Source organism: Trichosurus vulpecula, chromosome 3, assembly GCF_011100635.1.
Source record: "Trichosurus vulpecula isolate mTriVul1 chromosome 3, mTriVul1.pri, whole genome shotgun sequence".
NCBI classification, from domain to species: domain Eukaryota; kingdom Metazoa; phylum Chordata; class Mammalia; order Diprotodontia; family Phalangeridae; genus Trichosurus; species Trichosurus vulpecula.
Window position 1 is genome coordinate 407,977,254 of NC_050575.1, and position 27,920 is coordinate 408,005,173.

The 27,920-nt window shown below is 39.2% G+C and overlaps 1 protein-coding gene across 2 annotated transcripts; it reads right to left on the reverse strand.

Annotated features, from left to right (window-relative positions):
- Nucleotides 1-237: 237 nt before the first annotated feature.
- LOC118844804 (zinc finger protein 93-like) lies at nucleotides 238-27,920 on the reverse strand. Of its 2 annotated transcripts, XM_036752794.1 has the most exons (5): nucleotides 27,855-27,920; nucleotides 18,893-19,092; nucleotides 8,619-8,745; nucleotides 7,827-7,922; nucleotides 238-3,107 (listed from the first exon to the last, which is right to left on the reverse strand). In XM_036752794.1, exons 2-5 carry the CDS (start codon nucleotides 18,929-18,931, stop codon nucleotides 1,198-1,200), a joined length of 2,172 nt encoding a protein of 723 aa, XP_036608689.1. In that variant the 5' UTR covers nucleotides 18,932-19,092; nucleotides 27,855-27,920; the 3' UTR covers nucleotides 238-1,197. The 2 variants fall into 2 exon arrangements, with proteins under 2 accessions (XP_036608689.1, XP_036608690.1); XM_036752795.1 differs by lacking the exons at nucleotides 8,619-8,745; nucleotides 18,893-19,092; nucleotides 27,855-27,920 and having other exon boundaries at nucleotides 238-3,124; nucleotides 7,827-7,879.

Below are 27,920 nucleotides of genomic sequence, written 5' to 3' on the forward strand. Positions count from 1 at the left end.
CTCTGGAGGTGGGGGAATCATCCTAGGACATTTATCTACTATCTTTTATTCCTTGGCTCTAAGAAGTTATAATAGTTTAACTATTTTGTTAATTAATATTTTGCTGTGTTTCCTAAAACTATTTAAAAAAAATCAGACTTGTATTATATTGGCAGTACTTCAAATTTTGCACTTTTGCAACTGAACAGCCACCTGATTGGCAGCTAATATAACAAAAAAGAGGGACATAAAGGAAGATGGAGCTGTTTTTTTCTTCTCAAAGCAACAATTTAATTGATGATAAAACTTGACATCTTGATTTTCCAATATTTAACAGATGATAAAACTTTATGAAGCATTCCTTCAATTATATGCATGGCTAATCTCCAGTATGAAAATTCTGATGAAGAGTGGACTCCAAAGATTTTACTAGGGTCATTATGCTTCATCAGGGATGAGCTCATTCTGAGGGCATTTCCACATTCATTACATTTATGAACATCCTCACCAGTATGAATTATCCAACATTCTACAAGTTTTTCTAGATTGAAAGCTTTCCCAAATACATGATAATCACAAGATTTCTAGCCAATATGAATTTTCTTATATGTATCAGAGCTTTTATATCAGCCTGAAAGAAGTACAACATTCATTACAGTCAAAGAATCTCTCCAGTATGAATCAACTTCTGGTGCTTCAGGTTTCTACTCTAGGTGAAAGCATTCCTACATTTATTTCACTGAAAGGATTTCTCTTCAGTATGAATTCTTTGATAACTAATACAGGTTGCACTATTGCTAAGGACTTCATGAAATTTATTACATTCAAAGAGTTTTTCTCCAGTATGAATATCCTTGAGAGGTTATTAGTTGGTATATTGGATAGAGCATAAAACTTAAGAGTCAAGGAGCCCTAACCTGATGCTATCTGGGCAAGTCACTTAACATTAATGTTATACATGGGTTGTGATTTAATCACAAATTTTGGTTATAACGATGAATGAATCCACTTGCGTCCTTCAGTTTCCTACTCAAATTGAAAAATTTCTCACATTTTTTAATCATGAAAACTTTTCTCTCCAGTATGAATTCTCTGATGTGCAATAAAGCTGTTTTTGTTTTTTTCCTGCTGAAGGCTTTCCCAATTTCCTGATATTGAAATGGTCTACAATAGAAATTCTCAATTTTTTTAAGCAATGAGCTGTTTCTAAAAGTTTTCTCACATTTGTTTATATTCAAAGGGGTTCTCTCTATTATGAATTTTATCATATGCAACAAAGTTTGGACTATAAACACTTCCTCTTTCATTCCATTCAAAGAGCTTCATCCCAGCATGAGTTTTTTTATGTTCTTTAAGGTTTCCACTCCATTTGAAAGCTTTCTCGCATTCATCACACTGAAATGGCTTCTCTTCAGTATGAATTTTCTTATGTCCTTTGAGGTTTTCACTACGGGTAAAAGCTTTCCCACACTCCTCACACTGAAAAGGTTTCTCTCCAGTATGAATTCTCTTGTGTTTATTAAGATCTCCTCTCTGGCTGAAAGATTTCTGACATTCATTACAATGAAAGGGTTTCTCTCGAATATGAGAAAATATCTGATGACGAGCTAAGCTCTGGTTATTGGTGAAGGCTTTTTCACATTCATTACATCCAAAAGGAGTTTCACCTGTATGAATTCTTTTATGGGTGTTAAGGCTTCCCTTCCGGCCAAAGGCTTTCCCACAATCACTACATATATAGGGCTTCTCACCAGTATGAATTCTCTGATGTTGCACAAGGAACGAGCAGTATCGGAAGCCTTTTCCACACTCACTACATTCAAAGTGTTTCTCTCCAGTATGAGCAATCTTGTGTGCATTAAGGCCTCCTTTCTGGCTAAAGGCTTTATCACATTGATTACATTTATAAGGTTTCTCTCCAGTATGAATTCTCTGATGTCGCATAAGGGATGAACGGTGTCTGAAGGCTCTCCCACATGCATTACATTGAAAGCGTTTCTCTCCAGTATGAGTTATTTTATGTGTGTTAAGGATTCCCTTCTGGTTGAAGGCTTTTCCACATTCATTACATATAAAGGGTTTCTCACCAGTATGAATTCTCTGATGCTGCATAAGAGAAGAACTATACCTGAAGCCTTTTCCACATTCGTAACATTTAAAAGGTTTCTCTCCAGTATTATTATTATTATTAATTACCCTACGTTTAGTAATGTAAGAGGTGTTGCTGAAGGCTTTACCAAATGTATTCAATACATATGGTTTCTCTTGAGAATGAATTCGTTGATGTCGAGTTAGGTGTCTATTACTGCTGAAGACTTTTCCACATTCGTTACATTCAAAAGGCTTCTCCCCTGTGTGAATTCTCTTGTGTGTTTTAAGGTTTCCCTTCTGGCTGAAGGCTTTTCCACATTCATTACATATATAGGGTTTCTCTCCAGTATGAATTCTTTGATGCACAATAAGGCGTGAATTGTTACTAAAGGCTTTCTCACACGCATTACATGGAAAGAGTTTGTCTTCAGTATGAAACATCTTATGTGCATCAAGGTTTTCCTTCTGGCTGAAGGCCTTCCCACATGCATCACACACAAAGAGCTTCCCTCCAGCATGACTTCTCTGATGTAGGGTGAGGTTTAAAATGCTATTAAAAACTCTGCTACATTCATTACATTTAAGAGGTCTTCCTCGAGTATGTGTTCTATAGTAATGAATGAGGTTTGACTGATAATTGAAGGGTTTCCTGTACTTACTATATTTACAAAGTTTCTTTCCTAATTCAATTCTATTATATTTAATTAGGTCTGAAAATTGTTTGAAACTCTCTCCAAGTGTATCATACTTATGGAGACCTTCTCCTCTAGGAAAACTCAGTTGTGGAATGAAGAAAGACCCTAGAATGAGCTTTCTCCCAAATATATTATAGTCATTAGTGACTGGTACCTGTCTTGGCTGTCTCTCTTGGTTTCCCTTTTGTCTCTCTAACCTGATATCATGATCCCAAGCTTCTCCCAAATGGGAATTCCAGGGACCCTCCTTTGTGAGTCTCTCATTGGATGATTCTCCCATAGAAATATACTGCTCTGGAACTGATTCCTTGATTTCATATCCTGTCTTCTGAATAAGGGAATCTGAAAGAAACAGAAAACTGTCAATATTTACTGTTGCCTGTGCTGTGAGAAAGAAAAGTGATTTATACTAAGTTCTAGATTTTACCTTCTTATTCAAAGTGAATGACAATTAGTCTGGAAAAAGTGGAACATTGAGGGAAGTGAGAGAAAGTAAAAAGAAGAAGAGAGTAAAAGAGCACCTAGCCACCCAGAATTTAATCAATTGCATTCTAGGATATGGCAAAACTTTATAAATTTCATCAGAGTACCAATATTGGGAATTCTTGGGAAAATATGTCAATATTCAGAAAGAGAAAATATATTAATTCTGAGAATAAAGATAAGCTTGAAGTAAATCTCCATCAAAATTCAAGAACCTACTATGAAAGAGATTATTTATAAACACAAATATCCTTATGGAACAATGTAGAATAATGCCTCACTTGTGTGGGAAAAATTTGATGTTACCAAGAGGCAGACAAATATTTTTTATTCATTGAAAACCAGAGGAATATAAATGTAAAGAAACATAGCTTCAAGGATACCAAAGAGGTGATGGACCACACTGGAGAAGTTATAGTTGCAAGGGATTATGGTATTTTGGCTCACATATATATATCTATATATCTATATCTATATCTATATCTATATCTATATCTATATATACATGTTTTGTGACTAAAGATAAATCTTTTTTTTAAGTCAAATAAACATTTGAACAGTGATGTGTGATTTAAATTGAGCTACAGATTTCACAGGGAAAATTTAGAGAGTTTGTGACTTCTTAAAGGAAAGGTGAGTCACTGAGAATCAGGAGGTTCTCATTTAAGCCACAAAGTATTTAAGAATAGGGTGTAGGAACCTGAAAAGAACCTGACATAGAAGTCTGAGAAGAAGCGATCGGGGTGGGAGGCTGCTTATCTTTTCTGCCACCTAAAGCTTGAACAGGAAAAACAGAAAGGCTTTTTGGATCTGCTTTAGTATTCTGGTGAGCTGGCTAGGTTTATCTGTCTAGCTTAAAAGAATCAACTTGTAATGTGTTGCTGTGAGCACTACCTGACAAAGCAGCATCTAGGTGAATGAATAATTGGGATGGTCTGTAAATCCCAGAGATAGCTAGTTTCATGATTTTTGCAATTCTCTGGTTTAAAGAGAGCTGTTATTCGTATTAAGTAAAACTTCTGGAAAATGGGAAGACCTCTATGAAATCATGCAGAGTAAAATGAGCAGAACTAGAACAATTTACACAATTTACCGCAACACTGTAAGAAAAACAATTTGAAGGACTTTAGAATTCTGATCAATGCAACGAATAAATGAGTCCAGAAAATTCAAGATGAAACATGCCACTCTCCTCCTGTAAGAGAGGTGATGAATTTAAAATAAAGATAAAGACGTAGATTTTGGGAGTACAACTAATATGGGAACTGGTTTTGTTGGACAATGCATGTTGATGGTGATGGTTTTGTTTGGAGTTTAAAAAAAGTGCAATCGTGAAATAGTGGGAGGGACTGATTAAAAATGCAGAGCAAAATAAATAAATGCTTTTTACAAAAAGTAACATTTTTAAACACCTTTTTAATGGTAAGTATAAATTAAAAGTCTGTAAAAGCTATGTTCGATTAGTGAAAAGAGGATTTTCCCAGCTGTAGAGCGGTAGGGACCAACAGGCAAGCAGTGGATAGAGAAGCAATTTCCTGTGGACCAAAAACATCAAAGCCTACAGTCCAGAGTTTTAAGTTACCCAGCCACACAGGTTTTCCTTCTTTTTGTGCTTTCCTGCCAAGTCCCAATAAGTGTATGCTTGCCCTTCACTAAAGATTAGTGGAAGAGTATGATCTAGATTTATATGTGTACTGTGATCAATTTTATTTATGCATTGACTTTAATGTATTAGTAGCTACCTTGTAATTATTACTATTTATTTTGTCTTTTTGTCAAATAAGTGTTTATGTTTCATATCTAAAAGTGTCATTGTGAGTACTAATTATGTTGCTAGAATTAATTCAACAGGGCTCAAGACCTAGAGTGGTGAGTAAGGGAAATGTATTTCCCCTCAAAAGAGTTACCTGTAGGCCTTTGAGAGAGCTTGAGTGTAATCATATAATGGTGGTCTATCTGTGGGCAAGTTGGAGTGAGGGAGCTAACCCAGAGAATGAATGGGTGTTGACATGGCCCATAGGAGGGGTTATATAGTATCACATTATGGGGGTGGTCAAATTAAGGGACACCCCAGGCATATATTGTCATAGTATACCTAATGCTAGCTACCTGCTATCTGACTTCTGTACTCCAGTTCTGGGGTGGTTATGGAATATCATTGGAGAAAATAATAAAATTGAGTTAATTAAACATATAAATTCAGGGTATATAACCTTAGCTGAGGCCCTGCTCCCACTCAGCCCTGCTACAGTCCTTATATTCTGCCTGACAATCCTATTCCAATTCTCTATATCTAGTTCCACAAGGACTATTTCATGTTTTCTTTCTCAAAACACCCTAGGCTCCCCAACCCCCACCCTTACTGCAGATGACCTAGGCTCTCACCTCAGTGAGAAGAATGAAACCATCTGACATGAACCCCATTCTTTTCCTTAAATGTTCTCGACATGATCATCCTTGCTCTCCTCTCTGCTAATCACAGAAGTGATATTTCTACTAGTCATTAATGTAATTATGCACCTATTTCCACTCCCCGTCCACATTGCCCCAAAGTTTTCAATTACATGTTTTCTCTCTAGCAATTTCAATTTCTCATCTCACCACTGATTGTTTCATTCATCAGCCTGCAAATATGCTCAGGTCTCTCGAGTCTTATAATTAAGAAAACAAAAAAACCAAACCCTAATACCTTTTCTTAATCTTTCTGGCCCATGTTGCTTACTATCTTGCTCTTCTCACTGCTAAAATTCTAAAATGTGTATACATTTGATGCTCTCACTTCTTCAATACATACTTTTGCCTCAATCCCTTACAACCCCTTCTGCCAAGATTCTGGAATATAATGACTTCCAAATCCCTAAATCCCAGGGTCTTTTCTCAAGCCTTATTTCCCAAGGTCTCTATGTCAGATTGATCATTTCCCCTAAGGCAAATTTCTAGGAAGGGGAAAGTTGCAGAAGATTTGTGACCAAGATTGTGACAATGGAAAGGGACCTTGAAGAATGATTACTGCTAAATGGCAAGGACAGAATTAAGGATGAATTCCAGAGAGTCCCACAATGAACAAGGACCAGAGCACGATATAAGCTAGGCATGCCAGGTCTGGAGGACAGCCTGTCACGGGGTTATCAATGCCATTTCTCCTGCCACTGTGGCCTTAAGATCACTGGCACCAAGGCATACTGACATCTCTCTGCTCAGGGAGATGAGACTGTATGCTTCTATGGCAAGAGACAATGATAAACCTTCTCTTTCTGCTGAGACAGTTATATCCTTGTCTCTCTCTTCACCATAATCCAGATATAGTATTTTCTCTGAACTCCTCTTCACTTGCTCCTCCTAGCCCAATCCCCTTGCCTCCCAACACCCCCAGATATTTCCAGATAGGCCTTATGCCTTCTCTTGGGCACACTAAAATGTACCCATTATAAAAGCCTCTTGTTTTCTGAATCACTGGCCTTTCTGCCACTTCTATGAAGATCCCTAAGGAGCTACAGCACATTGGGACAAGCAGATCTACAGTCCTTCCACATCTGATTTCCTGGTTTCCTTCCTCTGATTATGCTCTACCTTTTCCACGTCCTTCCTACAATGAAATGCCCAGAACTGAACATAATATTCAAGCTGTGGCCTGACCAAGGCAGAGTCCAATAAGACTCTCACAGAATCCCAGAGTCAGAAGGGACCCCAGAGGCCATCAAGGCCAACCTAAGCCAGACAGAGAATCCCATCTGAAGCCTCCTCAAGGAGCATGATGAAGTGAAATGCTGCAGAGGCGAGCCAAGAGGAAGATGTGAGAGAAAGCCTTTGGAAGAGAGAAGAGAAGCCAACAGTAGGAGTGGGAAAAGCCATGGATTAGAGAGAGCCTCAGTCTGCAGCCTCATTATGATTGTAATCAGTCCGGTGCCCACAGACAAGACAAAGCCCCCGATCTTCAGCCTCCTCTGATGCAAAATGGGAAGGTCAATGCATGATTCACCTTACATGGTGTAAAAGCATGTCGTAAGCTATGAAGTTTTATATGTATGCAAACTGTCACCCCTACTATGGAACTCCAAAGCGACCACAAAGATCATGGTCTATATGGAATAGCTGGAGAGAAGATAGATTTTAGCATTTCATAAGAGAAAGACACCAAAGGAAATGGAGCCAGTATAGACAGCATGTCGGGAACAGGAGTTTGGGGCTTGAAAGGAATGAGAAAAAATGTAAGGTAAATATGAAAGGCAACAAGAAATGGCTTCTTTTGTGTCAGTTTTAAATACAAGTCGAATATATTGTATCTGAAAGCAGAAGGAAAGGAAACTTTGAAGAGTGACAGATTATAGATGCAAGGAGAAAACGCTATGGGAGGAGGCAGGAAAGGAAAGGTGTGGAGGTGGAGGTGCTAATGTCAGAGACGAGGACACCAGCAGAGCAAGTTATCAGCCAAGTGACTGAAGTCAGAGTTGGTTACGGGGAGAATGTGGGTCAGACAGCCATTGCTCTTCTCCAAAGGCCAAGGAGGCTTTAGGGAAAATGCCCTAACACCCTCAAGTTGCTCCTTCAAAGGATTCCATCAGTCTGGCTTTCACTCACCTAGATAAGTGCTTATCAGGACTTCATTCTCTGTCATCCATGGTGTCTCTCTTCTTTCTAGATGGGAGATCACGTCTGGTTTGGACACTGGGAGCCCTGCTCATAGGGATATAAATGGTAAAGTGCTGAAGAGAGAGACATCACAGAATTCAATCTTACCTTCTCCCTTTGGGAGTAGAGGGCATGCTAGGAAGACCCAGGTGACAGTGCAAAGGACCTTGATATTGTGTTCCTATGAAGCAGTGCGGGTGGGTAATGGGGATGATCTGGCCTCAAAGAAAGCATGCTGGGAGGGATGAATCAAGATTGGCATTGGGCTTATTTTAATAAGATGAAATTTGATAAGGATAAATTGAGTCTTACACTTGGGAACAAAAAACTAACTCCCCAAATATAAGCTGGGCAAGGCATGGATGGATTGCCATTGCCTCCAAAACTCAGTAGCTGTGTGACCCTGGGTAAGTCACTCCACTTCTCTATGCCTCAGTTTCCTTCTCTATAAAATGAAGATAATAGGAGCACTCACCTCCCAGGGTTATTGTGAGGATCAAGTGAGATGTTTGTCAAGTGCTTTGCTAATCTTAAAGCACTACGTAAGTGCTAGCTATTATTATTATTATTATTATTTTACCTCAAAGGATTTAGGAACCTCCACATTACATGTATTCATGAGAAGATCCCCACATATAAAGTCAAAACTCAGTGAAACATTGCAGGCATCCCAAGATGTTAGGAAATGAGAAGGCAAAGACATGGAAAGATGATGATTCATAATGGAAAAGCCGTCTTTACCAAGGAAGACAAAATTCTCATAGTTCTCCAGCATCACGTCCCGGTACATATCCTTCTGGGCAGGCTCCAAGCGGTCCCATTCCTCCTGGGAGAAGTCCACGGTCACATCTTGGAAAGTGAGTGATACCTGAAATGTCAAATCATATTTGTGCTCACCCAGGGACCCCTCCTCACAGGAAAAACCAGGAGGATGCGAAGGTAGCAGAAAGTAAAGGCAGAAGATCTGGTTTGCAGTGTTCTTACTTCACTTGTGTGCTTACTATTTTTTTTCAGACTGCATCACATAAGAAACTCTGCTTTAGTACTCAAGGTCAACTTTACAAATCATCTCCCAAATTGAGTCCCAGGTACATAATGCACTTCACTCACGTAAGGCACTGATCCTTCTCTATATGAATATTTTGGTTACTCACGGGAGCTGAAAAGGATGTTCATGTAAGGAAAACTAGCAAATTCACCTTCAGGAGAGATACAGAATCTTAGTTGAAACACTGAGAAAGACAGACCGTATTGGGGACCAGAGACAGAACTGCCACTCAAATAAATGTACTGAGAGGACCTGTCTGATAACAACATTGGCTGCAGGGATTTAGAGCACATAAACTCAGGAGAATGGGACTGTTTTCAGAGGTTATATCTAATGAAACATTATAAACCATGTAAATGTCTGGAGGCTAAGGGAAGATTCTCTAAGGACTGCTGGGAGATCACGTCTGGTTTGGAAGGAAATAGAAAGAAAGTAAAAAGTTAAGATGATGGCAAAATATACACAACGCCACACCAAAGTGTTTGAACTTGATTTTTAAAATCATAAGCACCAAATCTGTTTTGGATAAATCAATGAAAAAGAATTTATTAGATAACTTTGCCAGCCATTGTACTTAAAGAAAGGTAAACATTTACACAAAAAGGGAGACTATCTCCATCTCCAAGGAGCTTACGTCCTAATTGCAGGAGATGACATATATAGGGTGTGATGTGGAGGCCAGGGAAATGGGGTTATGGTCTGGAGAATCTCAGGTATGCTGAGGGGATCCATAAGGCAGTTAAGTGACAAGCCTTTTCCTCAAGCAATGGTACTACTGATTGATTACTGTGCCAGGGACAAAGGGTGGAAAGTGAAGGGGATGGGCAAGTGGTACACTCCCACGCAGCAGCAGGCATATGACAAGATGGCCTAGGGGGGTGGTTAAATGGTATGCGAAAAAGCATTGTCCAGGGCTGTGTAGATACGATGGTCAAAGTATGCTCAGCTATCAATCAATATGGCTTAGTCCTTGGGCAGAAATTGAAGGGTATGGAGGGCACACTAGAGTCAACTTGGAACACTTCTCACAAATTTTCAGTGGAAGCATTTACACCTTGGAAATTGGCGAAAGCTACAAAACAGGGCTTGATTTACTGTTTTGCCAATTGTCTAGTGAAGACCTAAGAAAGTGATGGAAAAAAATGTTAATGTAGAATAAACCTAAAAATGTGTGGTGCACACATTTTTTTTCCCCAGAGATCTAGCTGCTAAGCACTTAGCAGACAGTTGGGTTTATGCACTCACTGAATGTTCATATTAAAAAGATGGGCCTTTTTCTGGGTGAACACCAGGAGAGAATATTGGTGTTTAGCTAAAAAGATGTTTTTGAATTAAACACCTTGGGATCACTGAAAATGTTATACAACTTTCTAAACGCAAGCACATTCATTTTCTCCTATTCTATTCAGTTTCAGTGTTAGCTCACTGACAGAAGTATCTGTCCAAGATACACATACTGATGTATTTTCTTGAAGGATTGCTCATATAACTCAGTATCATATTTTGGACAGTAGTCATTCTTAATCATTTTTTTTTTCCTGTAAAGACTAGTCAGCTACTCCCTTGAATGGCCATTTATGGATCACTGAGCATCTGCAGTACTCTGGGCTTTAATGAAATTAGCACATCATGTACAACAGGAATATTTAAAGGTCTTTATTATTTAAAAAAATGAGAATTCCTTTCCCACTTGGATTCTGCACAGAATATGTCCGATATCAGTCTATATCAGTATTAAACAACTTAACATTAGCATACATATTCCTGCTTAATGCCTTTAATATGGTTGTATCTATTAAGGAATCTTTTTCTTTTGGAGGCAATCAGGATTAAGTGACTTGCCCAGTGTCGTACGGCTAGTAAGTTTTTTGAGGACATATTTGAACTTAGGTCCTCTTGATTTGAAGGCCAGTACTCTATCCACTGTGCTCAAGGAATCTTGAAAAATATTAACATGTATTAAACATGTCTTATTGGAGAAGAGCTTCTTAGATTGCATTTTTCTATGAGTCAAATGCTTTTAAAAATAATCAGCCAACAATATACAGCAGAATCTCATAATCTCTGTACCTTATGATAAACTGTATGAATGTGAATATAGTGTTCTACTGTAGAAAATAGTTTATAAAAGCCTGATTCTTCCATTCTCATATTTTTATCAAAGATTCTCTGATTTAATATAAGGTAAAAAATAGGCATTTGGATTAGTAATTACTAGAATCATAGGATCATAGAGTTATAGCTGGAAGGGACCTTCAAGATGATCTAGTTCAACCCTTGCATTTTACAGTTGAGGAAGCTGAAGCCCAGAAAGTTAAAAATGACTTGCCCAAAGTCACATAGACAGTGAATATCACAGCCAGGATTTGGTCCTAGGCTTTTTTAACTGCAAAGCCAATCAATGTTTTTCTCACTGTGCTGCTGCCTCCTATTAATCACATTTAAAAAAAAAAAACCATCTATGATTTCTTTCTAAACATTTGTATGTATGAGTAAATGAATGAAAAAGCATTTATTTCACATTTACTATGCACCAGGCATCATACTAAACACGCTATACAAACTTAAGTAGAGGAGTCCTTGCCTGCAAGGAACTCGAACTCTAATCAGGCAAGACAACATACAGTATTAGAAGGAGTGAGAATGGTAGGTGTTGGTGGCTGCCTGGTTTGGAAATGAATAGAAGACTATGGTGACCTGGGTTCCAGGCAAGATAAGGCAAAGGCTCACCTATCAGGCCAGAATCCAAGGGGCAGGGCTTGAGATCAGATAGGAGGAAGAGAAGCGTAAACACAATGTGGGCAGCATAGTTTTGAAATGGCTTGGAAGTGTTACCTTTCTCCAACTATCTTGAAAATTAGTGTCAGGGCAGGTAGGTGGCGCAGTGAGCAGAGCACCAGCCCTGGAGTCAGGAGGACCTCATACACTTGACACATACGTACAAACAGACCTCATACACTTGACACACTTACTAGCTGTGTGACTTCGGGCAAGTCACTTAACCCCAATTGCCCTGCCTTCCCCCTCCAAAAAAAGAAAAAAGAAAATTAGTGTCTTGATGCTTCCAAATTTGTCTCCTCTAGCACACATTTCTTCTTTGTTTTTAAAACTATTTTAAATCATTATCTTTTGTCTTTACATCAAATTCATTTCCAAATGCATCCCACCCTGCCCCCTACCCAGAAAACCTTTCTTTATAACAAAAATTTAAAGAGAAAAAAGAGAAGCGGATCAGTAAAAGCAAACAAGCCACTGATTGTGACAGGATGTGAATGATAAGCTTTTAAAAAGTGCTTGGGAATGCAGATCCAAAAAGAAAGGCAGGCCCTGCCCTTCAGGAGCACAGCACTATTGTTAATAGCTAGAGGGCTGCATCAGAGGTGGAGGCAGCACCTGGATGGCAAGACAGAAAGTGGACCAAAATGCTTCTGGTTGGGCCTGTGGTCACCTAGGTACAGTGAACTTCAACCAATCAAAAGAGCATGCCCCAAGGTGTAAGGCTGGTTTGGAGTCTCTGGGCAACATGGTAAGAAGATGGCTGGCACAACATGGTTGGGACTGGGGCCAACTAGACGTGGTAATAAATGTAATATTCCGTACCCACAGTTCCTTACCTTTGCAACAAAGAGGGATGGTATTGCTTACCGCTTAAAAACATAGTGTATATAAATATACTTTTTGTTAATACTTTATTTCATGCATCAAGGTATTACAGTAAAGACTTGAAATCCTTTTCATATTTGGGAGTTACAGATTCAATCTGACATAAATCTAGCTTTCATTAAAGTAATGCAATATAATTAAACGATATTTTTGAGACTAGTCTACTGCAGTGTATAAGAAACTAAAAAAGCCCAAAGTGTAACCTGTGTTTCTTTTGATTAGCTCTCTAAGATATTCCTTTATTTATTTTCTAACCCCTCGGAAACCTATTAAAAACATCTTCCCTTCTAGAGTCCACTTCTATACATCATCTCTTTCATTAGTACAAATAAATTTCCTGATAAAGCACTTATTAAGCGTTTATGATATGTCAGGCACAGTGTCAAGTAATGGGCCTGCAAGTACATGCAAATAAGACTGTTCCTGCCCTCAAGGAGCTTAGAATCTAATGGGGGAAGGCAACATATAAAGGTGAGCTGGAAGGGGAGGGTAAAGGTATGCATATGGTGGAAATTCGTTTATGAGGTTTCTATGCCCTAGTACAGGATCAACTTTTTTAAAGGTGCCATGCACAGTTGAGAAATAAGTAGATTCCTTTCTGTTACAAATTCAGCAATAGGCAAGCATCAATGATATCTAACTTTTCTAAAATGACATTCGTTTCCTATTTTTTTGTATGATTTTTCTAAATCCAAAAGGGACACATTGAGGTCTCCACTTGTACTTATAATTGTATAGTCTTATAATTGTACTCTTTCTCTCTATAATTCAACTAATTTTTCTTCAAGAAGTGAGATATCGTGTGATTTGGTACATATATTAAATATATTTTTGTTCATTAGCTATAGTGCCATTGAGGAAAATGTCATTTCCCTATCACTTTTAACCCTCTCTATTTTTACCATTGCCTTGCCTGAGATCATGAATGTGACCCTTGCTTTTTAAAATTCACCTGAATCATTAATAAGTTCTGCTCCAGCACCTCAATTTAATTCTGTGAGTCTTTGTTTCAAGTGTATTTCTAGTAAACAATGTATTGTTGGATTTTCCTCTTAAACTATTTTGCTTCCCTTTTCCATTTCATGGGTGAGTTCATGTCAATTCCCAGTCATGCCTTAACTGTGTATTTCCTTCCATCACATCCTCTTTTCCTTCTCTTTACAAAGTGGATAAAGAGAAGTGGTCTGTTCCAGCTCCTCTGCTCCTCTTTTTACCAAGCCCAGGCCCTGATCTCTGGTTCTTACATTTCTATACTTTAATCTACCCTTTCTTTATGATCAGCTTCCCAAAATTCAAGTTTATTCTGCTTGTGAGTATTCTCTCTCTGATTCTATTCTATTTTCCCTTTTATGCTCTCCTCTCTTCTCCCTTTTCTAGATGGTATTCTTGTTGATTTTAACATATCTTTGCACTAAATTTATTGTATGTATGTGTTCACCTTTCTTTCTCTCTCAGATACGAATGAGGCCATGAGAAGCATGCTCCTCTATCCTTTTGTACATATTTGTAGACTCTTTTTTCTTGAGAACCCCATTTATGTTAAATAGTAAAGCCCTCCCCCCTTTTGATTATTTTTCCCTAGCGCATTCCTCCCTCCTTTTTCTTTTCTTAAAACCAAAAAAAATTTACCCCCATCTCTTGTATTTGTCTTATTTACTTGAATATCTTTGTAACCCCTGAAGACATTAGGATTCTTAAAGGTTAATTTCTTCCCTGCTTAGTAGAATGTAAATACTTCATCATTCTTTAGCTCCTTCCAATTGCTCAAATATATTACCTTTGTAGGTTTCTTTTGACTCTTGTGTTTGTATTTGAAAGTATATACTCAGCTCCTCTTTTTATCAGGACTACTTTAAAGTCCTCTATTTCATCAAAAGGTAAACTTCCCCTATAGGATTATGTTCAAGTTTTGCAGGGTGAGTTACTCCTGGTCATAACTCAATATCTTTTGCCTTTTAGGATGCCATATTCCAAGGTTTTCTACCTTTAATACAGCTATACCATAATCTTGTGTGATCCTGACTGTGGTTCCTTGGTTCTTGGATTCTATCTGGCTCCTTGTGATATTTTTTCTTTAATTTGGAAATTCTACCAAGTAGCTATGCCATTCTTGAATGTTTTGAGTTGGGGATTTCTTTTAGTAGGTGATTAGAGAGTCTATTTTTCACTTTACCTTGTGGTTCTAACAGATGTAAGCAGTTTTATTTTATGGCTTCTTATAATATTGCATGCACACTTTTTGTTTGGTCAGGGTTTTCAGGGAGTCTGAAAATTCTCAAATTATCTCTTTTCAAACAATGATTCAGGCCAGTTGTTTTTGATAGAGAATGCTGAGAAGGGAGAATAAGCAACAATATGGAACAAAGATCAATATTAGCAAACTGATCTAGTTTAGATCGGCTGCAGAAATTGTGCATGAAGAAAAATGTTTCAGAAAAATGTTCCAAACTCACAAAATGTTCTGGCTGTTGTTATTTTCCTTATTGATGCAGAAACATTTGTTGAGAATAAAAGTGTGTATCTATGCTTTGCATAACTGGAACAATGCTCAGAGCCATCCAAATCTATCTCCCTTTGTTAACAAGTAAAATCTCTCTTGGCTTATGCTACTGGTCTTGATCTGGTTCTCTGGGTGTTCATCCAAGATCTGCCCTATCTAATTGCCACCTGGTATTCCTCTCCAGGGGTGAGAAGTGCCCCTCAGTCAGTAGCTGTCTGAACTGGATCCCCTTGTCACTTTGGGGGTAAGAATCAGAAGCAGGACTGGTAAGCTTCAGCTCTTACAAGCCCTAGTTAGGCAACTCCCTGTGTCTGGGTCTATTTAATTTTCTGTCATCCTTGTCTTTCATTTGTGTTGGAGACAAAGACTCTTGGGGCACACTTCTGCCAGAAGCCTTTCTTGAAAGGAAAAAAATTGTCTAGAGATTACCATCTATACATATATACATATATATATATATATATATATATATTTGTATACACACACATCTATACATACACATAAAAGGTTTATACTATGTGTTGTGTGTGTATATTATATATGTATAGATATGCATATATATCTATACATACATGTGAGTGTGCAGGTATATGTATAGGCAGACTGGCCTAATGGACAGAGAGCTGGTCTCAGAGCCATAAAAATCTAGGCTCAAGTCCTACCTCCAGCCCATCACAGCAATGGGAGCCTGAGCAGATAGATTTACCTCTCAGGACACCAGGCAGTGTTCTAAGGTAATAAGTGGTAGAGAAATGCCAGTCTGCATTGGAAGAGTGCATTTACTCATTAAGAGTACACTATACAAATGAAATCACAGGCCTGGTTAAAAAAAAGTCATAAATAAGTGAAGAGAATTCAATTTTCAAGGTTAGGTTGCAATAAAATAGAGAAAAAGAGGAAGCATTATCCAAAGTCATCTAAAAATGTAATGCCATAGTATTCAAATTACCAAGGGGATAGTTTATAGAACTAGACAAAAATAATAATAAATTCATTCTGTGAATCAAAAAGTCAAGAATTCTTTAAGAAAGAATGAAAATTAAAAACCAACTCTAGGAATGTTAAGGAGAGAGGCAGCATTACCAAATTTTAATTTCCATCATATAGCAGTAATTCTCAACTCTATTTGGTCTGAACAAAAAAGATGACCAGTGAAAGAGACTGAATAAGTAAGGTTAGAAGGAAATATGTGTAGCAACCTAATTTTTAATAAATTTAAGAACACAAAGTACTTGAGACATAACTTTATTAATGAGTTACTGAAGCTACTGGAGAGCAGTTTAGCAGAAAATATGCTTAAACCAGCATCTTTTGGCTATACCATAATGAATTCTTGGGATAAATCCTATGCAAGTTAAACTGTAAAAAATTGATAATGAAAGTTTCTCCCACAACTGCAACTTAAAAGTTTTTATACCATAGACATTTCTTAATATACTTCCCTCCCATCTTACTTCTCCTTGTAACAAAAATAAACAATAAAGCAAAACCAAAGCAACAACCAAATCTCACAAAGTATGAAACATTTGCAACAGTCCTTTATCCCTCTACTAAGAAGAAGAAGAAGATGCGCTGTATTCTTTGTCCTTTGGAACATTTAATCTAAGCTTGGCTATTTTATTGGTTTTTTTATTCTCAGTGTTTTAGTCACTGTGTATATTTTTTCCTGATTCTGTCTTCTTCACTCTGCATCAATTCATACAAGTCTTCCTATGTTTCTCTGAAGCCCTTATACTTGTTGTTTTTTATACATTTATATGACACAAGTTATTTAGCCATTCCCCAAATGATGGAAACCCAATTTGTTTCCAGTTCTTCACTAAAACAAAGAGGACTGCTATGAATACTTTAGAATATTCATATTCTAAAATATTTTGTCTTTGAATTCGTTAGAAGTCAATGAGTCAAAGAGCATGGGAACAAGCTTGTAATCAGATCCAAAAAAGGCAGTATCACAAAAGATAAAATATATTACTTCAATTCTACCACAACAGAAAGCTTCTGCAAACCTCTTCTCTCTCTCTCTCTCTCTCTCTCTCCCCTCCCATCACAAGTGTGCGCACATGCACACACACAAACACACACACACCCTAACCCTAAAACACATACACAATACACATAGATCAAATAAAAATGAGAGATTCTGAGTGGGTCAATGTAGTGACCAACCATGATTCCAGAAGTCTATTGATTAGGCATGCTACAGATCTTCTAACAGAGGGGTGATGAAGAATGAAGAATACATAGGGAGATATGGGCAATATGGGAATCTGCTTTGCATGACTATCCATATTTGTTATAAGGATTTTGCTCTTTTTTATGAGGGGACGAAAGAGGTATGAGGGAGAAAAAATAAATCTCACTTAAAAAAATAAAATTTAGAAATGAGATATGAACATTTCTCAAAATATGAAATGCAAACTACCAACCACCAGCTCAACATTGCTAGTAATCAGAGAAATTGATATTAAAACAAGTTTGAGTGTTTTGACCTCACATATTAAATTTCTAAAGATGGAAAAAATTCAAGTGTTTGTGGGGATATGAGAAAATAGGATGTATTCACCACTTATGAAGTTATGCGTTGGTCCAACCAAAATACTTTGCAATTAAGCAAGAAAAGTTACAAAACTGTTCACATGCTCTGATCTAGTTATTAGGTCCCACTATTGGGTTAAATTCAAAGGAGGTTATTGCCAAAAGAACATCTGTCCAAAAATATTTGTAGCAACACTATTTGCAATAGCAAAAAAAGTGAAAACAAATTGTCATCTCAAAGACTGAACTATGAAAGTTTCTAAGAAATATGGTCTGATCTACATAAAACAGCATAAAAGGAAAAATTAAAAGAAGAACATACACAATTACTTCAACTGTGTATACGAAAACAAATTTAAATGGCAACAAGATCAAGAACAGCATTTATTAGGGGAAAGAATGTTGGTTTGTGGGGGTTTAAGGACTTAGGTTCAGTTCTGGCCATAGCAATTATTACCTATGGGACCTTGAACAACTTCCTTAACCTTTCTGGGCCCGTTTCCTTATCTGTAAAATAAGGCAAAATTAGACCAGATGACCCATTAGGTATCTTATAATTCTAAATCTATGAACACTGGATGACATTAGTAATGGCTTATAATGTACCCTTCTTTTAACCACTAAAGGACTGAGGCTGCATGTACAATTGGTCACAATCACTCATTGGTATTGTTTTACTTACCTTTTTTCCAAAACTACACACTGTAGGGGATTCAACTGGGAGTAACTCATGGGTATCTATGATGCATCAAAACAAAATTTATCAATACAGTTATTTTTAAAATTAGTTCTGGTGAGTATATTTTTCTGTGTCAACAAAACTTTAAAGACAGGCAGCAGCCTTAGACTTCTTTGCCTCAGTACTAAGAACAAATGAATGACTTTTTAAAGGGAGGGAGGTCAGAGGAAAGACACAGGGCAAGTAAGGAACATTCCACACTGATGACCAGAGCAGCAAGACTGGAGCGCATGTGGAGACTCAGGTTCTAGGTCAGGTTTGGTCGCTGGCAAATGTGAATAAGACACTATTTGCTTTAAGCTTTGATTTCCTCATGAATCAAATTAGGGGTGATTTCTAGCATTTCCTCAAGCTCTAGTGATTATGAATTCTGTATCATCTGTCAGAAGAACCAGTCTTCTGAGGTAGGGAAAACTGATGTTCAAACCCCTGAAAGCAACTACAAACAAAATAGAGGACAAGGGAAAGAAGGGTCCACACTTTGAGAAAAGGAATGGTATTTCAAGAAAGAGGAAATCCCAACTCACCTGGGATCTGGCTGGTAGGAGACCAGAAGTCATTTCCATCTCCTCTTTGATTTTCCTTTTTTGGAGAAGCGCAGAATCTTGAGAAGACAGAACTTAAGGACAAGAAAGAAATCAAGAGGGAGACCAAGTCGTGCCTTGTAGCTCACAAGTCCACTGCGGCAGAATCTTCCACTTATCATTTGGGTGTGATCCCCATGGTCCTAAGAGAAGGAAAAGTCAAAAGGAAGCCAGAATCAGACACATCTTCTACTAAAATCAGAGGGAAAGGCCATGGACATGATTTCCCGAGGACAGATCAAAACATAAAATCCAAGATAAGTAGAGAAAAGATAAAAGAGCACCTGGCTACCTTTGATGAGTTAAAATTTCAAGGCCCCAAAGAACTATACCCCTGTTCTAGTTCTGAGCAACTAAGTGCCTGCTGGCCAGACTTATAGATATCAATCATGCCAATAAATGAAATACTGAAAAAAAGGCCCTAAGTAAATGTCAACCTGTTATCTGTACCTACTATATGTATACTTTAGAGACTAGAGATTTGCATAGGAAAGTTAAAGGTTAAATCAGAAAATCAGGCCATAAACAAACTTTAGCACTCTTGTTCTTTGTATGGACTCACAGGACTACCCATGAATGTCCAGTCACGGCCATGAAGAACAGATTCTTATCTCTATGAGGAACAGATCCAAAGTTGGTCCAGGGATGAGTCAAATTCTTTCCTCACTTCCTTTTCTCTCACCTTTGGCCCATCAACCAATTACCACGCTAAAAAGTCTGAAAGCATAGATCTGGAAGCAAGGTAACAGATAATACCTTGCTTCCCCACCAATCACCACTATGGAGCCCCTCAAAGTGGAAACGTCCCTAACATGGGGCTGTTCCTGTACAAAAAGAAGAGCTGGGAATCTACCTTCAGAGCTGCCATATCACTACCCTAATCTGGATAAGCTTTGGAGAACTGCAGCATCCTTCCCACACCTAGCTGGCAGAAAATAACGTACTTTTAAAAAAAAATCTAATTTGGATAAATGAGCTTTATATGCAAAGATTTTCTCCTGTTCTCCTTCCTAGTGCAGATAATGGCTCACCATCCCATCATTGATCTGGAGAGGCCTTTGCTGCCAAATATTCAATTTGAAATACCCAAATGAATCTGTGGTTCCACTACTTTGGAAGTTCATTCCAATGATGCAAGCCACAACCCATCCATGCTGGTCTACCCTGAGCAATTCTTGTACACATTCTTCCATAAGTTTGCCAAATGGTGTCTATTCAAAGTCCTTAAGGCCTTCCTTGATTTCTCCTGGCATCCCAACAGGGTCAGTGAAGCACTCTTGGCTGCGCACCTGTCTTTGCCACATGACCAGCCCATCTTTCCCCCTAGCATGCTTTCTTTTTTTATATAAGTTGATTTATTTTTAGTTTTCAACATTCACTTCCCAAAGCTTGAAATTTTCTCTCCCTTCCTCCCCTCCCCTGCCCCCTCCCCAAGACAGCATGCAATCTGATATAGGCTCTCTATATACATTCCTATTAAACATTTTCACATTAATAATGTTGTATGGAAGAATTAGAATGAATGGGAGTAACTATGAGAAAGAAAAAAAAAAACAAAACAAAAAAAGGAAATAGTCTGCTTTGATCTGCATTCAGACTCCATATTTCTTTTTCTGGATGTGGATGGCATTTTTCATCATGAGTCTTTTGGAACTGTTTTAGGTGCTTGCATTGCTGAGAAGAGTTAAGTCTATCAAAGTCAGTCCTTGCACACTGTCACTATTTCTGTGTACAATGTGCTCCTGGATCTGCTCGCTTCACTCAGCATCAGTTCATAAAAGTCTTCCCAGGTTTTTCTGAAGTCTACCTGCTCATCATTTCTTATAGCATAATACTATTCCATTACATTCATATCCCACAACTTGTTCAGCCATTCCCCAATTGATGGGCATCCCCTCAATTTCCAGTTCTTGGTCACCACAAAAAGAGCTACTATTAATATTTTTGTACATGTGGTTCCTTTTCCCATTTTTATGATTGCTTTGGGATACAGCCCTACAAGTGGTACTGCTGGGTCAAAGGGTATGCCCATTTTTATAGCCCTTTGGGCACAGGTCCAAATTGCTCTCCAGAGTGGTTGGATCAGTTCACAACTCCACCAACAATGAATTAGTGTTCCAATTTTCCCACATCCTCTCCAACATTTATCATTTTCCTGTTTTGTTATGTTAGCCAATCTGATAGGTATGATGTGGTATCTCAGACTTGTTTTGATTTGCATTTCTCTAATCAATAGTGATTTAGAGCATTTTTTCATATGACTATAGATAGCTTTAATTTCTTCCCTTGAAAACTGCCTGTTCATAACCTTTGACCATTTATCAACTGGGGAATGACTTGTATTCTTGTAAATTTGACTCAGTCTCTATATATTTTAGAAATGAGCCCTTTATCAGAGACACTAGTTGTAAAAATTTTTTCCCAGTTTTCTGCTTCCCTCCTAATCTTGGTTTCATTGGCTTTGTGCAAAAACTTTTCAATTTAATGTAATCAAAATTATCCATTTTGTATTTTATAATGTTTTCTATCTTTTATTTGGTCATAAATTCCTCTATTCTCCATAAATATGACAGATAAACTATTCCTTGCTCCCCTAATTTGCTTATAGTATCAGCCTTTTTATTTAAATTGCCTACCTATTTGGACTTTATTTTGGTAAAGGGTGTCAGATGTTGGTCTATGCCCAGTTTCTGCCATACTATTTCCCAGTTTTCCCAGCAGTTTTTGTCAAATAGTGAATTCTTATCCCAGAAGCTGGGGTCTTTGGGTTGACTTCTGTGTCTTGTGCACCCAACCTATTCCACTGATATACTCTATTTCTTAGCCAGTACTATGTAGTTTTGATGATTGCGCCTTTATAATACAATTTAAGATTTGGTATCGCTAGGCCATCTTCCCTGTCATTTCTTTTCATTAATTCCTTTGATATTCTGGACCTTTTGTTCTTCCAGATGAATTTTGTTATTATTTTTTCTAGCTTTCTAACAACATGCTTTCTTTTGGTGACACCTTTTAATCCTCTTCTTCAAAGTTCTTCATCTGATAAAAGTTTCAGCCTTCTCAAAACCACCAGGCTCCTGTCCACTGCTCTCTCTATAATATTCATTTTTAATTTTGCAGAGACTGTTATACTCCACATTTCACTGCTATAAAACAATTCTGGTAGAATGCTGATACATCTCTCTCTCTTTCCACATAGCTATATGCATATGTACATACATATATATATACACACATGCTAAATATGCTATATATATGCCATACATGTGTACTATATACATGTATATATATGTAGTTACATATTATAGTAGTATATATGTGTTTATTGTATATATACACACACACACACACACACTTTTAGAAAGCTCTATAGGTTGTCCACTAAATATGTGTTGTTATATTAGCACTGGACATTCTCCATCCACTTGGTCTCTCCCATTTGGATGGTTGGGCCAACCTCTAATGAGTGGTCACAGATCTCTTCCAGGAGGCTCTGCAATATTCTGGAGCTTGAGGCAACCAGCACAATGTCATCTATGAACAGGAACATCAGGAAGACCCTACCACCCACAATCCTGCCAAAGATTTCAAATAGCCTGGGAAGATACTGATTAGGCAACCTTCTCATTTTCATACTTTTAGAACGCACACAAATAGGTTTCATTCAAACTGGAACTGAATGAACAACACTAATGAGTGGCCCTGATTCATCGAGGTACCAAAAGACCTGAGAGAGGTAACTGTTGAGCTACCTCAGGGAATTCTGAAAAATGATGAACATGAGAGGTCCCACAAAACTGGAGAAGGGTAAATACCACCTTAATTTTTTATAACAAGGGAAGAGAGTAGTCTACAGGCTAAGTCTTAGATTTGTTCCTCTCCTATTACCACAGCCACCACTGTATTTCAGGCCCTCATCACTTCATACCCGGACTGCTCAATAGCCTCTAAATACTCTGCCTCCCTCTTCCATCAAGCAGCAAAAATGGTTTTCCTAAAGTGCAGGTCCAACAATGTCACTCCTCTACTCAATAAATTCCAATGATTTCTTATTACTCCTAAGATCAAATCTACTTTCGTCTGGCACTGAAAGCCCTTCAGCACCTGGCCCCAACCTACCTTTCCAGACTCATTGTATATTTCTCCATGTAATACTCCATTTCTCATCTTTATGCTACAATGGACTCCCTCAAGTCCCTCATTTCTTTAAAAACAATACCAGGTAGCTATTCCTAGTTTCCCAACCCCTCCATGGGAGCTAGTGGCCCCCACCTCCAATATATTAAGTGTCTACTATGTGCCAGGAACTGTGCTGAGGGCCAGGGAGAAAAAGAAAGAAAGCAGTCCCTTTGTAAGGAGCTTTTAAGAGCATAGTCTAATGGAGGAAACAAGAAGAAAAAACTATTTACAGACAAACTAATTGTAGACATGGACAAATTGTAGAACATCAACAGAAGGAAGGCATTAACATTAAGAGGGATCAGGAAAGGCTTCCTGCAGAAGGTGGGATGCTGGCTGAGACTCGAAGGAAGCCAGAGAAGCTAACAGGCAGAGATGAGGAGGGAGAGAGTTCTAGGCTGAGAGATAACACATGAAATTGTGTGGATTCAGGAGACAGTGTCTAGGCTGAGGAACAGCAGGGTGGTGTCACTGGCCTCTGGATTGCAGGGTATGTGGGGGAAGTTTAAGGTATAATAAGACCAGAAAGGAAGGGGGCAGGGTATAAAGGGATTTGAACATCAAACAGAATTTTATATTTGGTACTGGAGATAATAGGAGTTGAGTGAATAAAGGGGAATAACATGGCTAATCTTGTGTTTTAGGAAGATCAATTTGCTAGCTGAGTGGAGCATGGGTTGGTGTGTGGAGAGACATGACTAGGGAGATCAATCATCAGGCTTTTCAATAGTCCACGTGGGAGATGGGAGAATACCAAGGTGGTATCGGTGGTAAAGTAGAGAAGGTGACAGATATAAGAGAGATGTTATAAAGGTAGAAGCAACAGGATTTGACAATTGATTGGTTATGAGGAGTGAGAGAGAGTGAGAAGTTGCAGATGACACTTAGGGAGTGAGCCTGGGTGAATGGGAAGATGGCTGCACCCTAGGGAAGTTAGGAAGAGGGGAGGGGTTTGGTGGGAAAGAAAATGAGTTCAGTTTTGGATATGTTTTATTTCAGATGTCTATGAGACAGCCAGTTTGAAATATCCAATAAGCAGTTGTAAATGTGAGACTGGAGTTCAGGAGAGGTTAGGGCTGGACAAATCTGAAAATCATCTGTATAGAGATGATAGTGGAAACCACAGGAGGTGAGGAGATCACCAAATGAAACAGTACAGAGGGAAAAGAGAAGACGGCCAAGGATAGAGCTTTGGAGGACACCCATTGTTAAATAACTTGGAAGAAGATTCAGCAGAGGAGATTGGGAAGGAACAGTCAGACAGGAAGGAGGCAAACCTGGGGAGAACAGCATCACAAAAACCTGGAGAGATGAGAATATCTAGAAGAAAAAGGGGAACTGATGGTGTTGAAGGCTCTAGAAAGATCAAGAAGGATGAAGACTGAGAGCCCATTATATTTGACAATTAAGAAATCACTGGTAACTTTGGAGTGAGCAATTTCAGTTGACCAATAAGGTTAGAAGTCAGACTGCAAAGAATTGAGAGAGGAAAGGAAGTGGAAGCACTGATTGTAAACAGCCTTCTCAAGGGGTTTAGCTAGAAAAGGGAGAAAAAATATAGGATGCTGGCTAGCCAGGATGGATGGATAAAAGTGAGGAGCTTTTTTTTGGTAGGGGAGACATAAACATGTTTGCAGGCAGTAGGGAACAGTTAGTAGACAGAGACTGAAGAATAGTATGAGTGGGGATGGTAGAGTATGAAATTTGCTGGAGAAAACAGGAAGTAATAGGATCACTTGGTACACGTAGAAGAGCTAGCCTTACAAGGAGAAAGACCACCTCTTCACGTGAAAGAAGAGGAGAAAGTGGCAGAAGGTGACTTAGTGATGTGAGAGGAAGAAAAGTGGGAAAAAAGAAAGGTGTGTGTGAATGGCTTTTACTTTTTTCAGTTAAGTATGAGACAAGGTTCTCAGCTGAGAGGGTGGGGAGGGGGGAGCCATGGGAGGTCTGAGATAGAGGGGTTTGAAGAGTGGCTGTGGTGAGTGGGACAGTGAGTTAGGGAGGAGTAAAAATACTGCATTGTAGCCCAGGTGAGACTATTCAATATAAATTTGTGGTGGACCCTGCTAGTGTGTTACCATGATTTTCTTGAGCTTTATTCAGCAGCACATATAAGGAGTGAAGGCAGCTTTGATGGTGGGAATAATCCATCTAAGGCTTGGCAAAGCAAGATGGATGACAGGATAAGGGAACAAAGCACTCAAGAGAAAATGTCGGATTGTTCTGGTTTGACAAAGGGTCGAGATGGAAGGATGGAGAGTGTAGCCAATGCTGGGGTGATAGCTTGGGAAAGAACTAAGGAATCATGAGATCAGAGGTCACAGTGAGGAGGAAAGACTAGGTTTGGAGGTTGCAGAGCAGAAAGAAAGGTGGAATGACAACAGATACAATGTGATTAGATTAAGCAATTTGAGAATTCATGAACATGGAGGTAGTTCATTTGCAGGCTATGGTAAAATCAAAGATATAACCATCCTTGTGTGTGGCTAAGGTGGAGTGGAGGAGTAGGTCATGGGAAATCAGTAAATTGAGAACTGAGAGGTTAGAGTGCTTGAAGGAATATCAGTATGTTATGGTGAAGTCCCCTGGTATGAAGACAGGAGCTGGGGAGGACAGAAAAACTCAGGCAAAAAGGAAAGCATCTCAGAGGGTGTCTGCCATCAGAATCTTGATTGGGTGATAAATATGGACTGAATGAACTTCACAGATGTTACTGAATGATGGTGGTAGGAAAGCCTAGAAATGGTGATGGAGAGCAACGAGCATTCCAACTCTCCCACTTTTACCAGGGGAAATGAATGAAACCAATGCTGGAAAGAGTGACCAGGGAGGCCGTATCATTAGACACAAAAACAATGTGTTTATTTTGTACAGTATATATTTGAAGGCTAGAGCGTTGGGTCAAATGAAACAAGATGAAATTCAGTTAAGAATAAATGTAAAGATTTATTTACTTGGGTCAAAAAAACTCAACTTCACACAGAGAAGACGGGAGAGATAGCAGTTTATCTGAAAACAACTCAGTGAACAAGACTGAAAAGAGCCAAGGGTTTTAGTGGGGTGCAGGATCAATAAGACCACAGCTAAAAAAGTTCATACAATCTTGGGCTGCATTAAGAGAGGACTAACTTTCAGATGACTTCTGCCCTCATCTGTTATGTTCTGTTGTGCAACAGAGCTTAAGATCTAAAGGAGAGCAACCAGAATGGCTGGAAGTTTTGAATTTGTGTCACAGAAAAATCAACTGAAAGACATGCTGAGTTTGGAGAATGGAAGACTAAGAAGGGAATAACGGCTATCTTCAATTATTTGAAAGTCTTGTCACATGTAAACAGGATTAGGCTTGTTGTGTATGAAAAGGGAGGTCAGAATTAAGAAACTGTGAAAGATGACAAGGAGCAAATTTAGGCTTGAGGTCAAGAAAAACTTGCTAACAAATAGAGATGTCTGACATCAGAATAAGCTGCCTTAGGAGAATGAGGAGACTGCTCCTCCTGGACCGTCCTCAAACAAAGCAGGATGAGATTTGCTTGGTTAGGTCTAGAGGAGATTCTTTTAATAAGGAAGGCAAGGATGGAACTAGACTTGGTATGAGGTCCTTTCTAGCTCATGAGTTCTACGATAGGATAACATCTCAAGGGCAGGGGCTGTTTCCTTTTCATCTTTGCATCCCGTCAGCAGCACAGTAGAAGTCACATAGCAGATGCTTAATAAATGACGATCAGATTGTTTAAACTCACACAGCTATTCTACAAACAATAAAAACAGATTAGGCAGCAAACACAGTATTCAAATATGGGAGGGAGAGAAGGAGAGAAAATGGAGAAAAGAAGGGAGAAGCAGAGAGAATGAGGGAAGGGGGAGAAGAGAAGGGACCAAGGGGGAGAAGGGGGAGAAAAGTAGAAGAGATGAAGGAGTGAAGGGGAAGAAGAGATGAAAGGGGAGAAGAGAAGCGGTGAAGGCAGAGAAGAGGGGAAGGCACGAAGGGACGAAGAAAAAAGGGCGAAGGGGGAGAAGAGGAGAAGGGGGGAAGGAGTAAAGGGAGAAAAGAGTAGACGGGACCAAGGAGAGCAGGGACGAAAGGGAGGAGAGGGAGAAGGGGGGAAGGAGGGCAGGGAGGAAGGAAGAAGAAGAAAAGAAGGGACGGACAAAGGGGGAAGGGGGAAGGAACGAAGAGGGGGAAGGAACGAAGGGGAGAAAGGGTAAAGGGGTGAAGGGGTGAAATCGGATAGGAGAAAAGGGGACGGGGGAAAAGTGGATCGCGGGAGAAGGGATGAAGTGGGAAAAGAGAAGAATGGGTGAAATGGGAGAAAGGACGAAGGGGGAGAAGGGGGATCCGGGGGAAAGGAGGGTCGGGGAGAAAGGACGAAGGAGGAGAAAGGGGTGCGGGTCTGGAAGGTCACAGAAGGCGGCTCTGCAGGTTCTACTCAGACCATATGACCCCCAAAGTTCCCCTTTGGGCGCGTCCTCTCCTCTCCCCTCCCCATCCCCCTCCCACCAAGGACCCCGGCCCAGCAAAGCCCCTGCCCCGCCCCTCCCCCCCAAACAGCTCTCACACACACACTCAGTGCCCCGCCTAGCGCCCCTCCCCCACACCTCCCCCACGCCCAACCCCCTCCTGGGCCGGCTCCGCCCGGACTCGCCCGCACTCACATTCACACGCTAGCTTTCATCCTCCCGCACACGTACGTGCGCGCACACACATTCACCCCACTCACCAGCTCACCTGCACTGAGCTCGGCGAAGAAGTAAGGGCGGAAAGCCCTGCCCCGCCCACTCACCTCTGAACTGC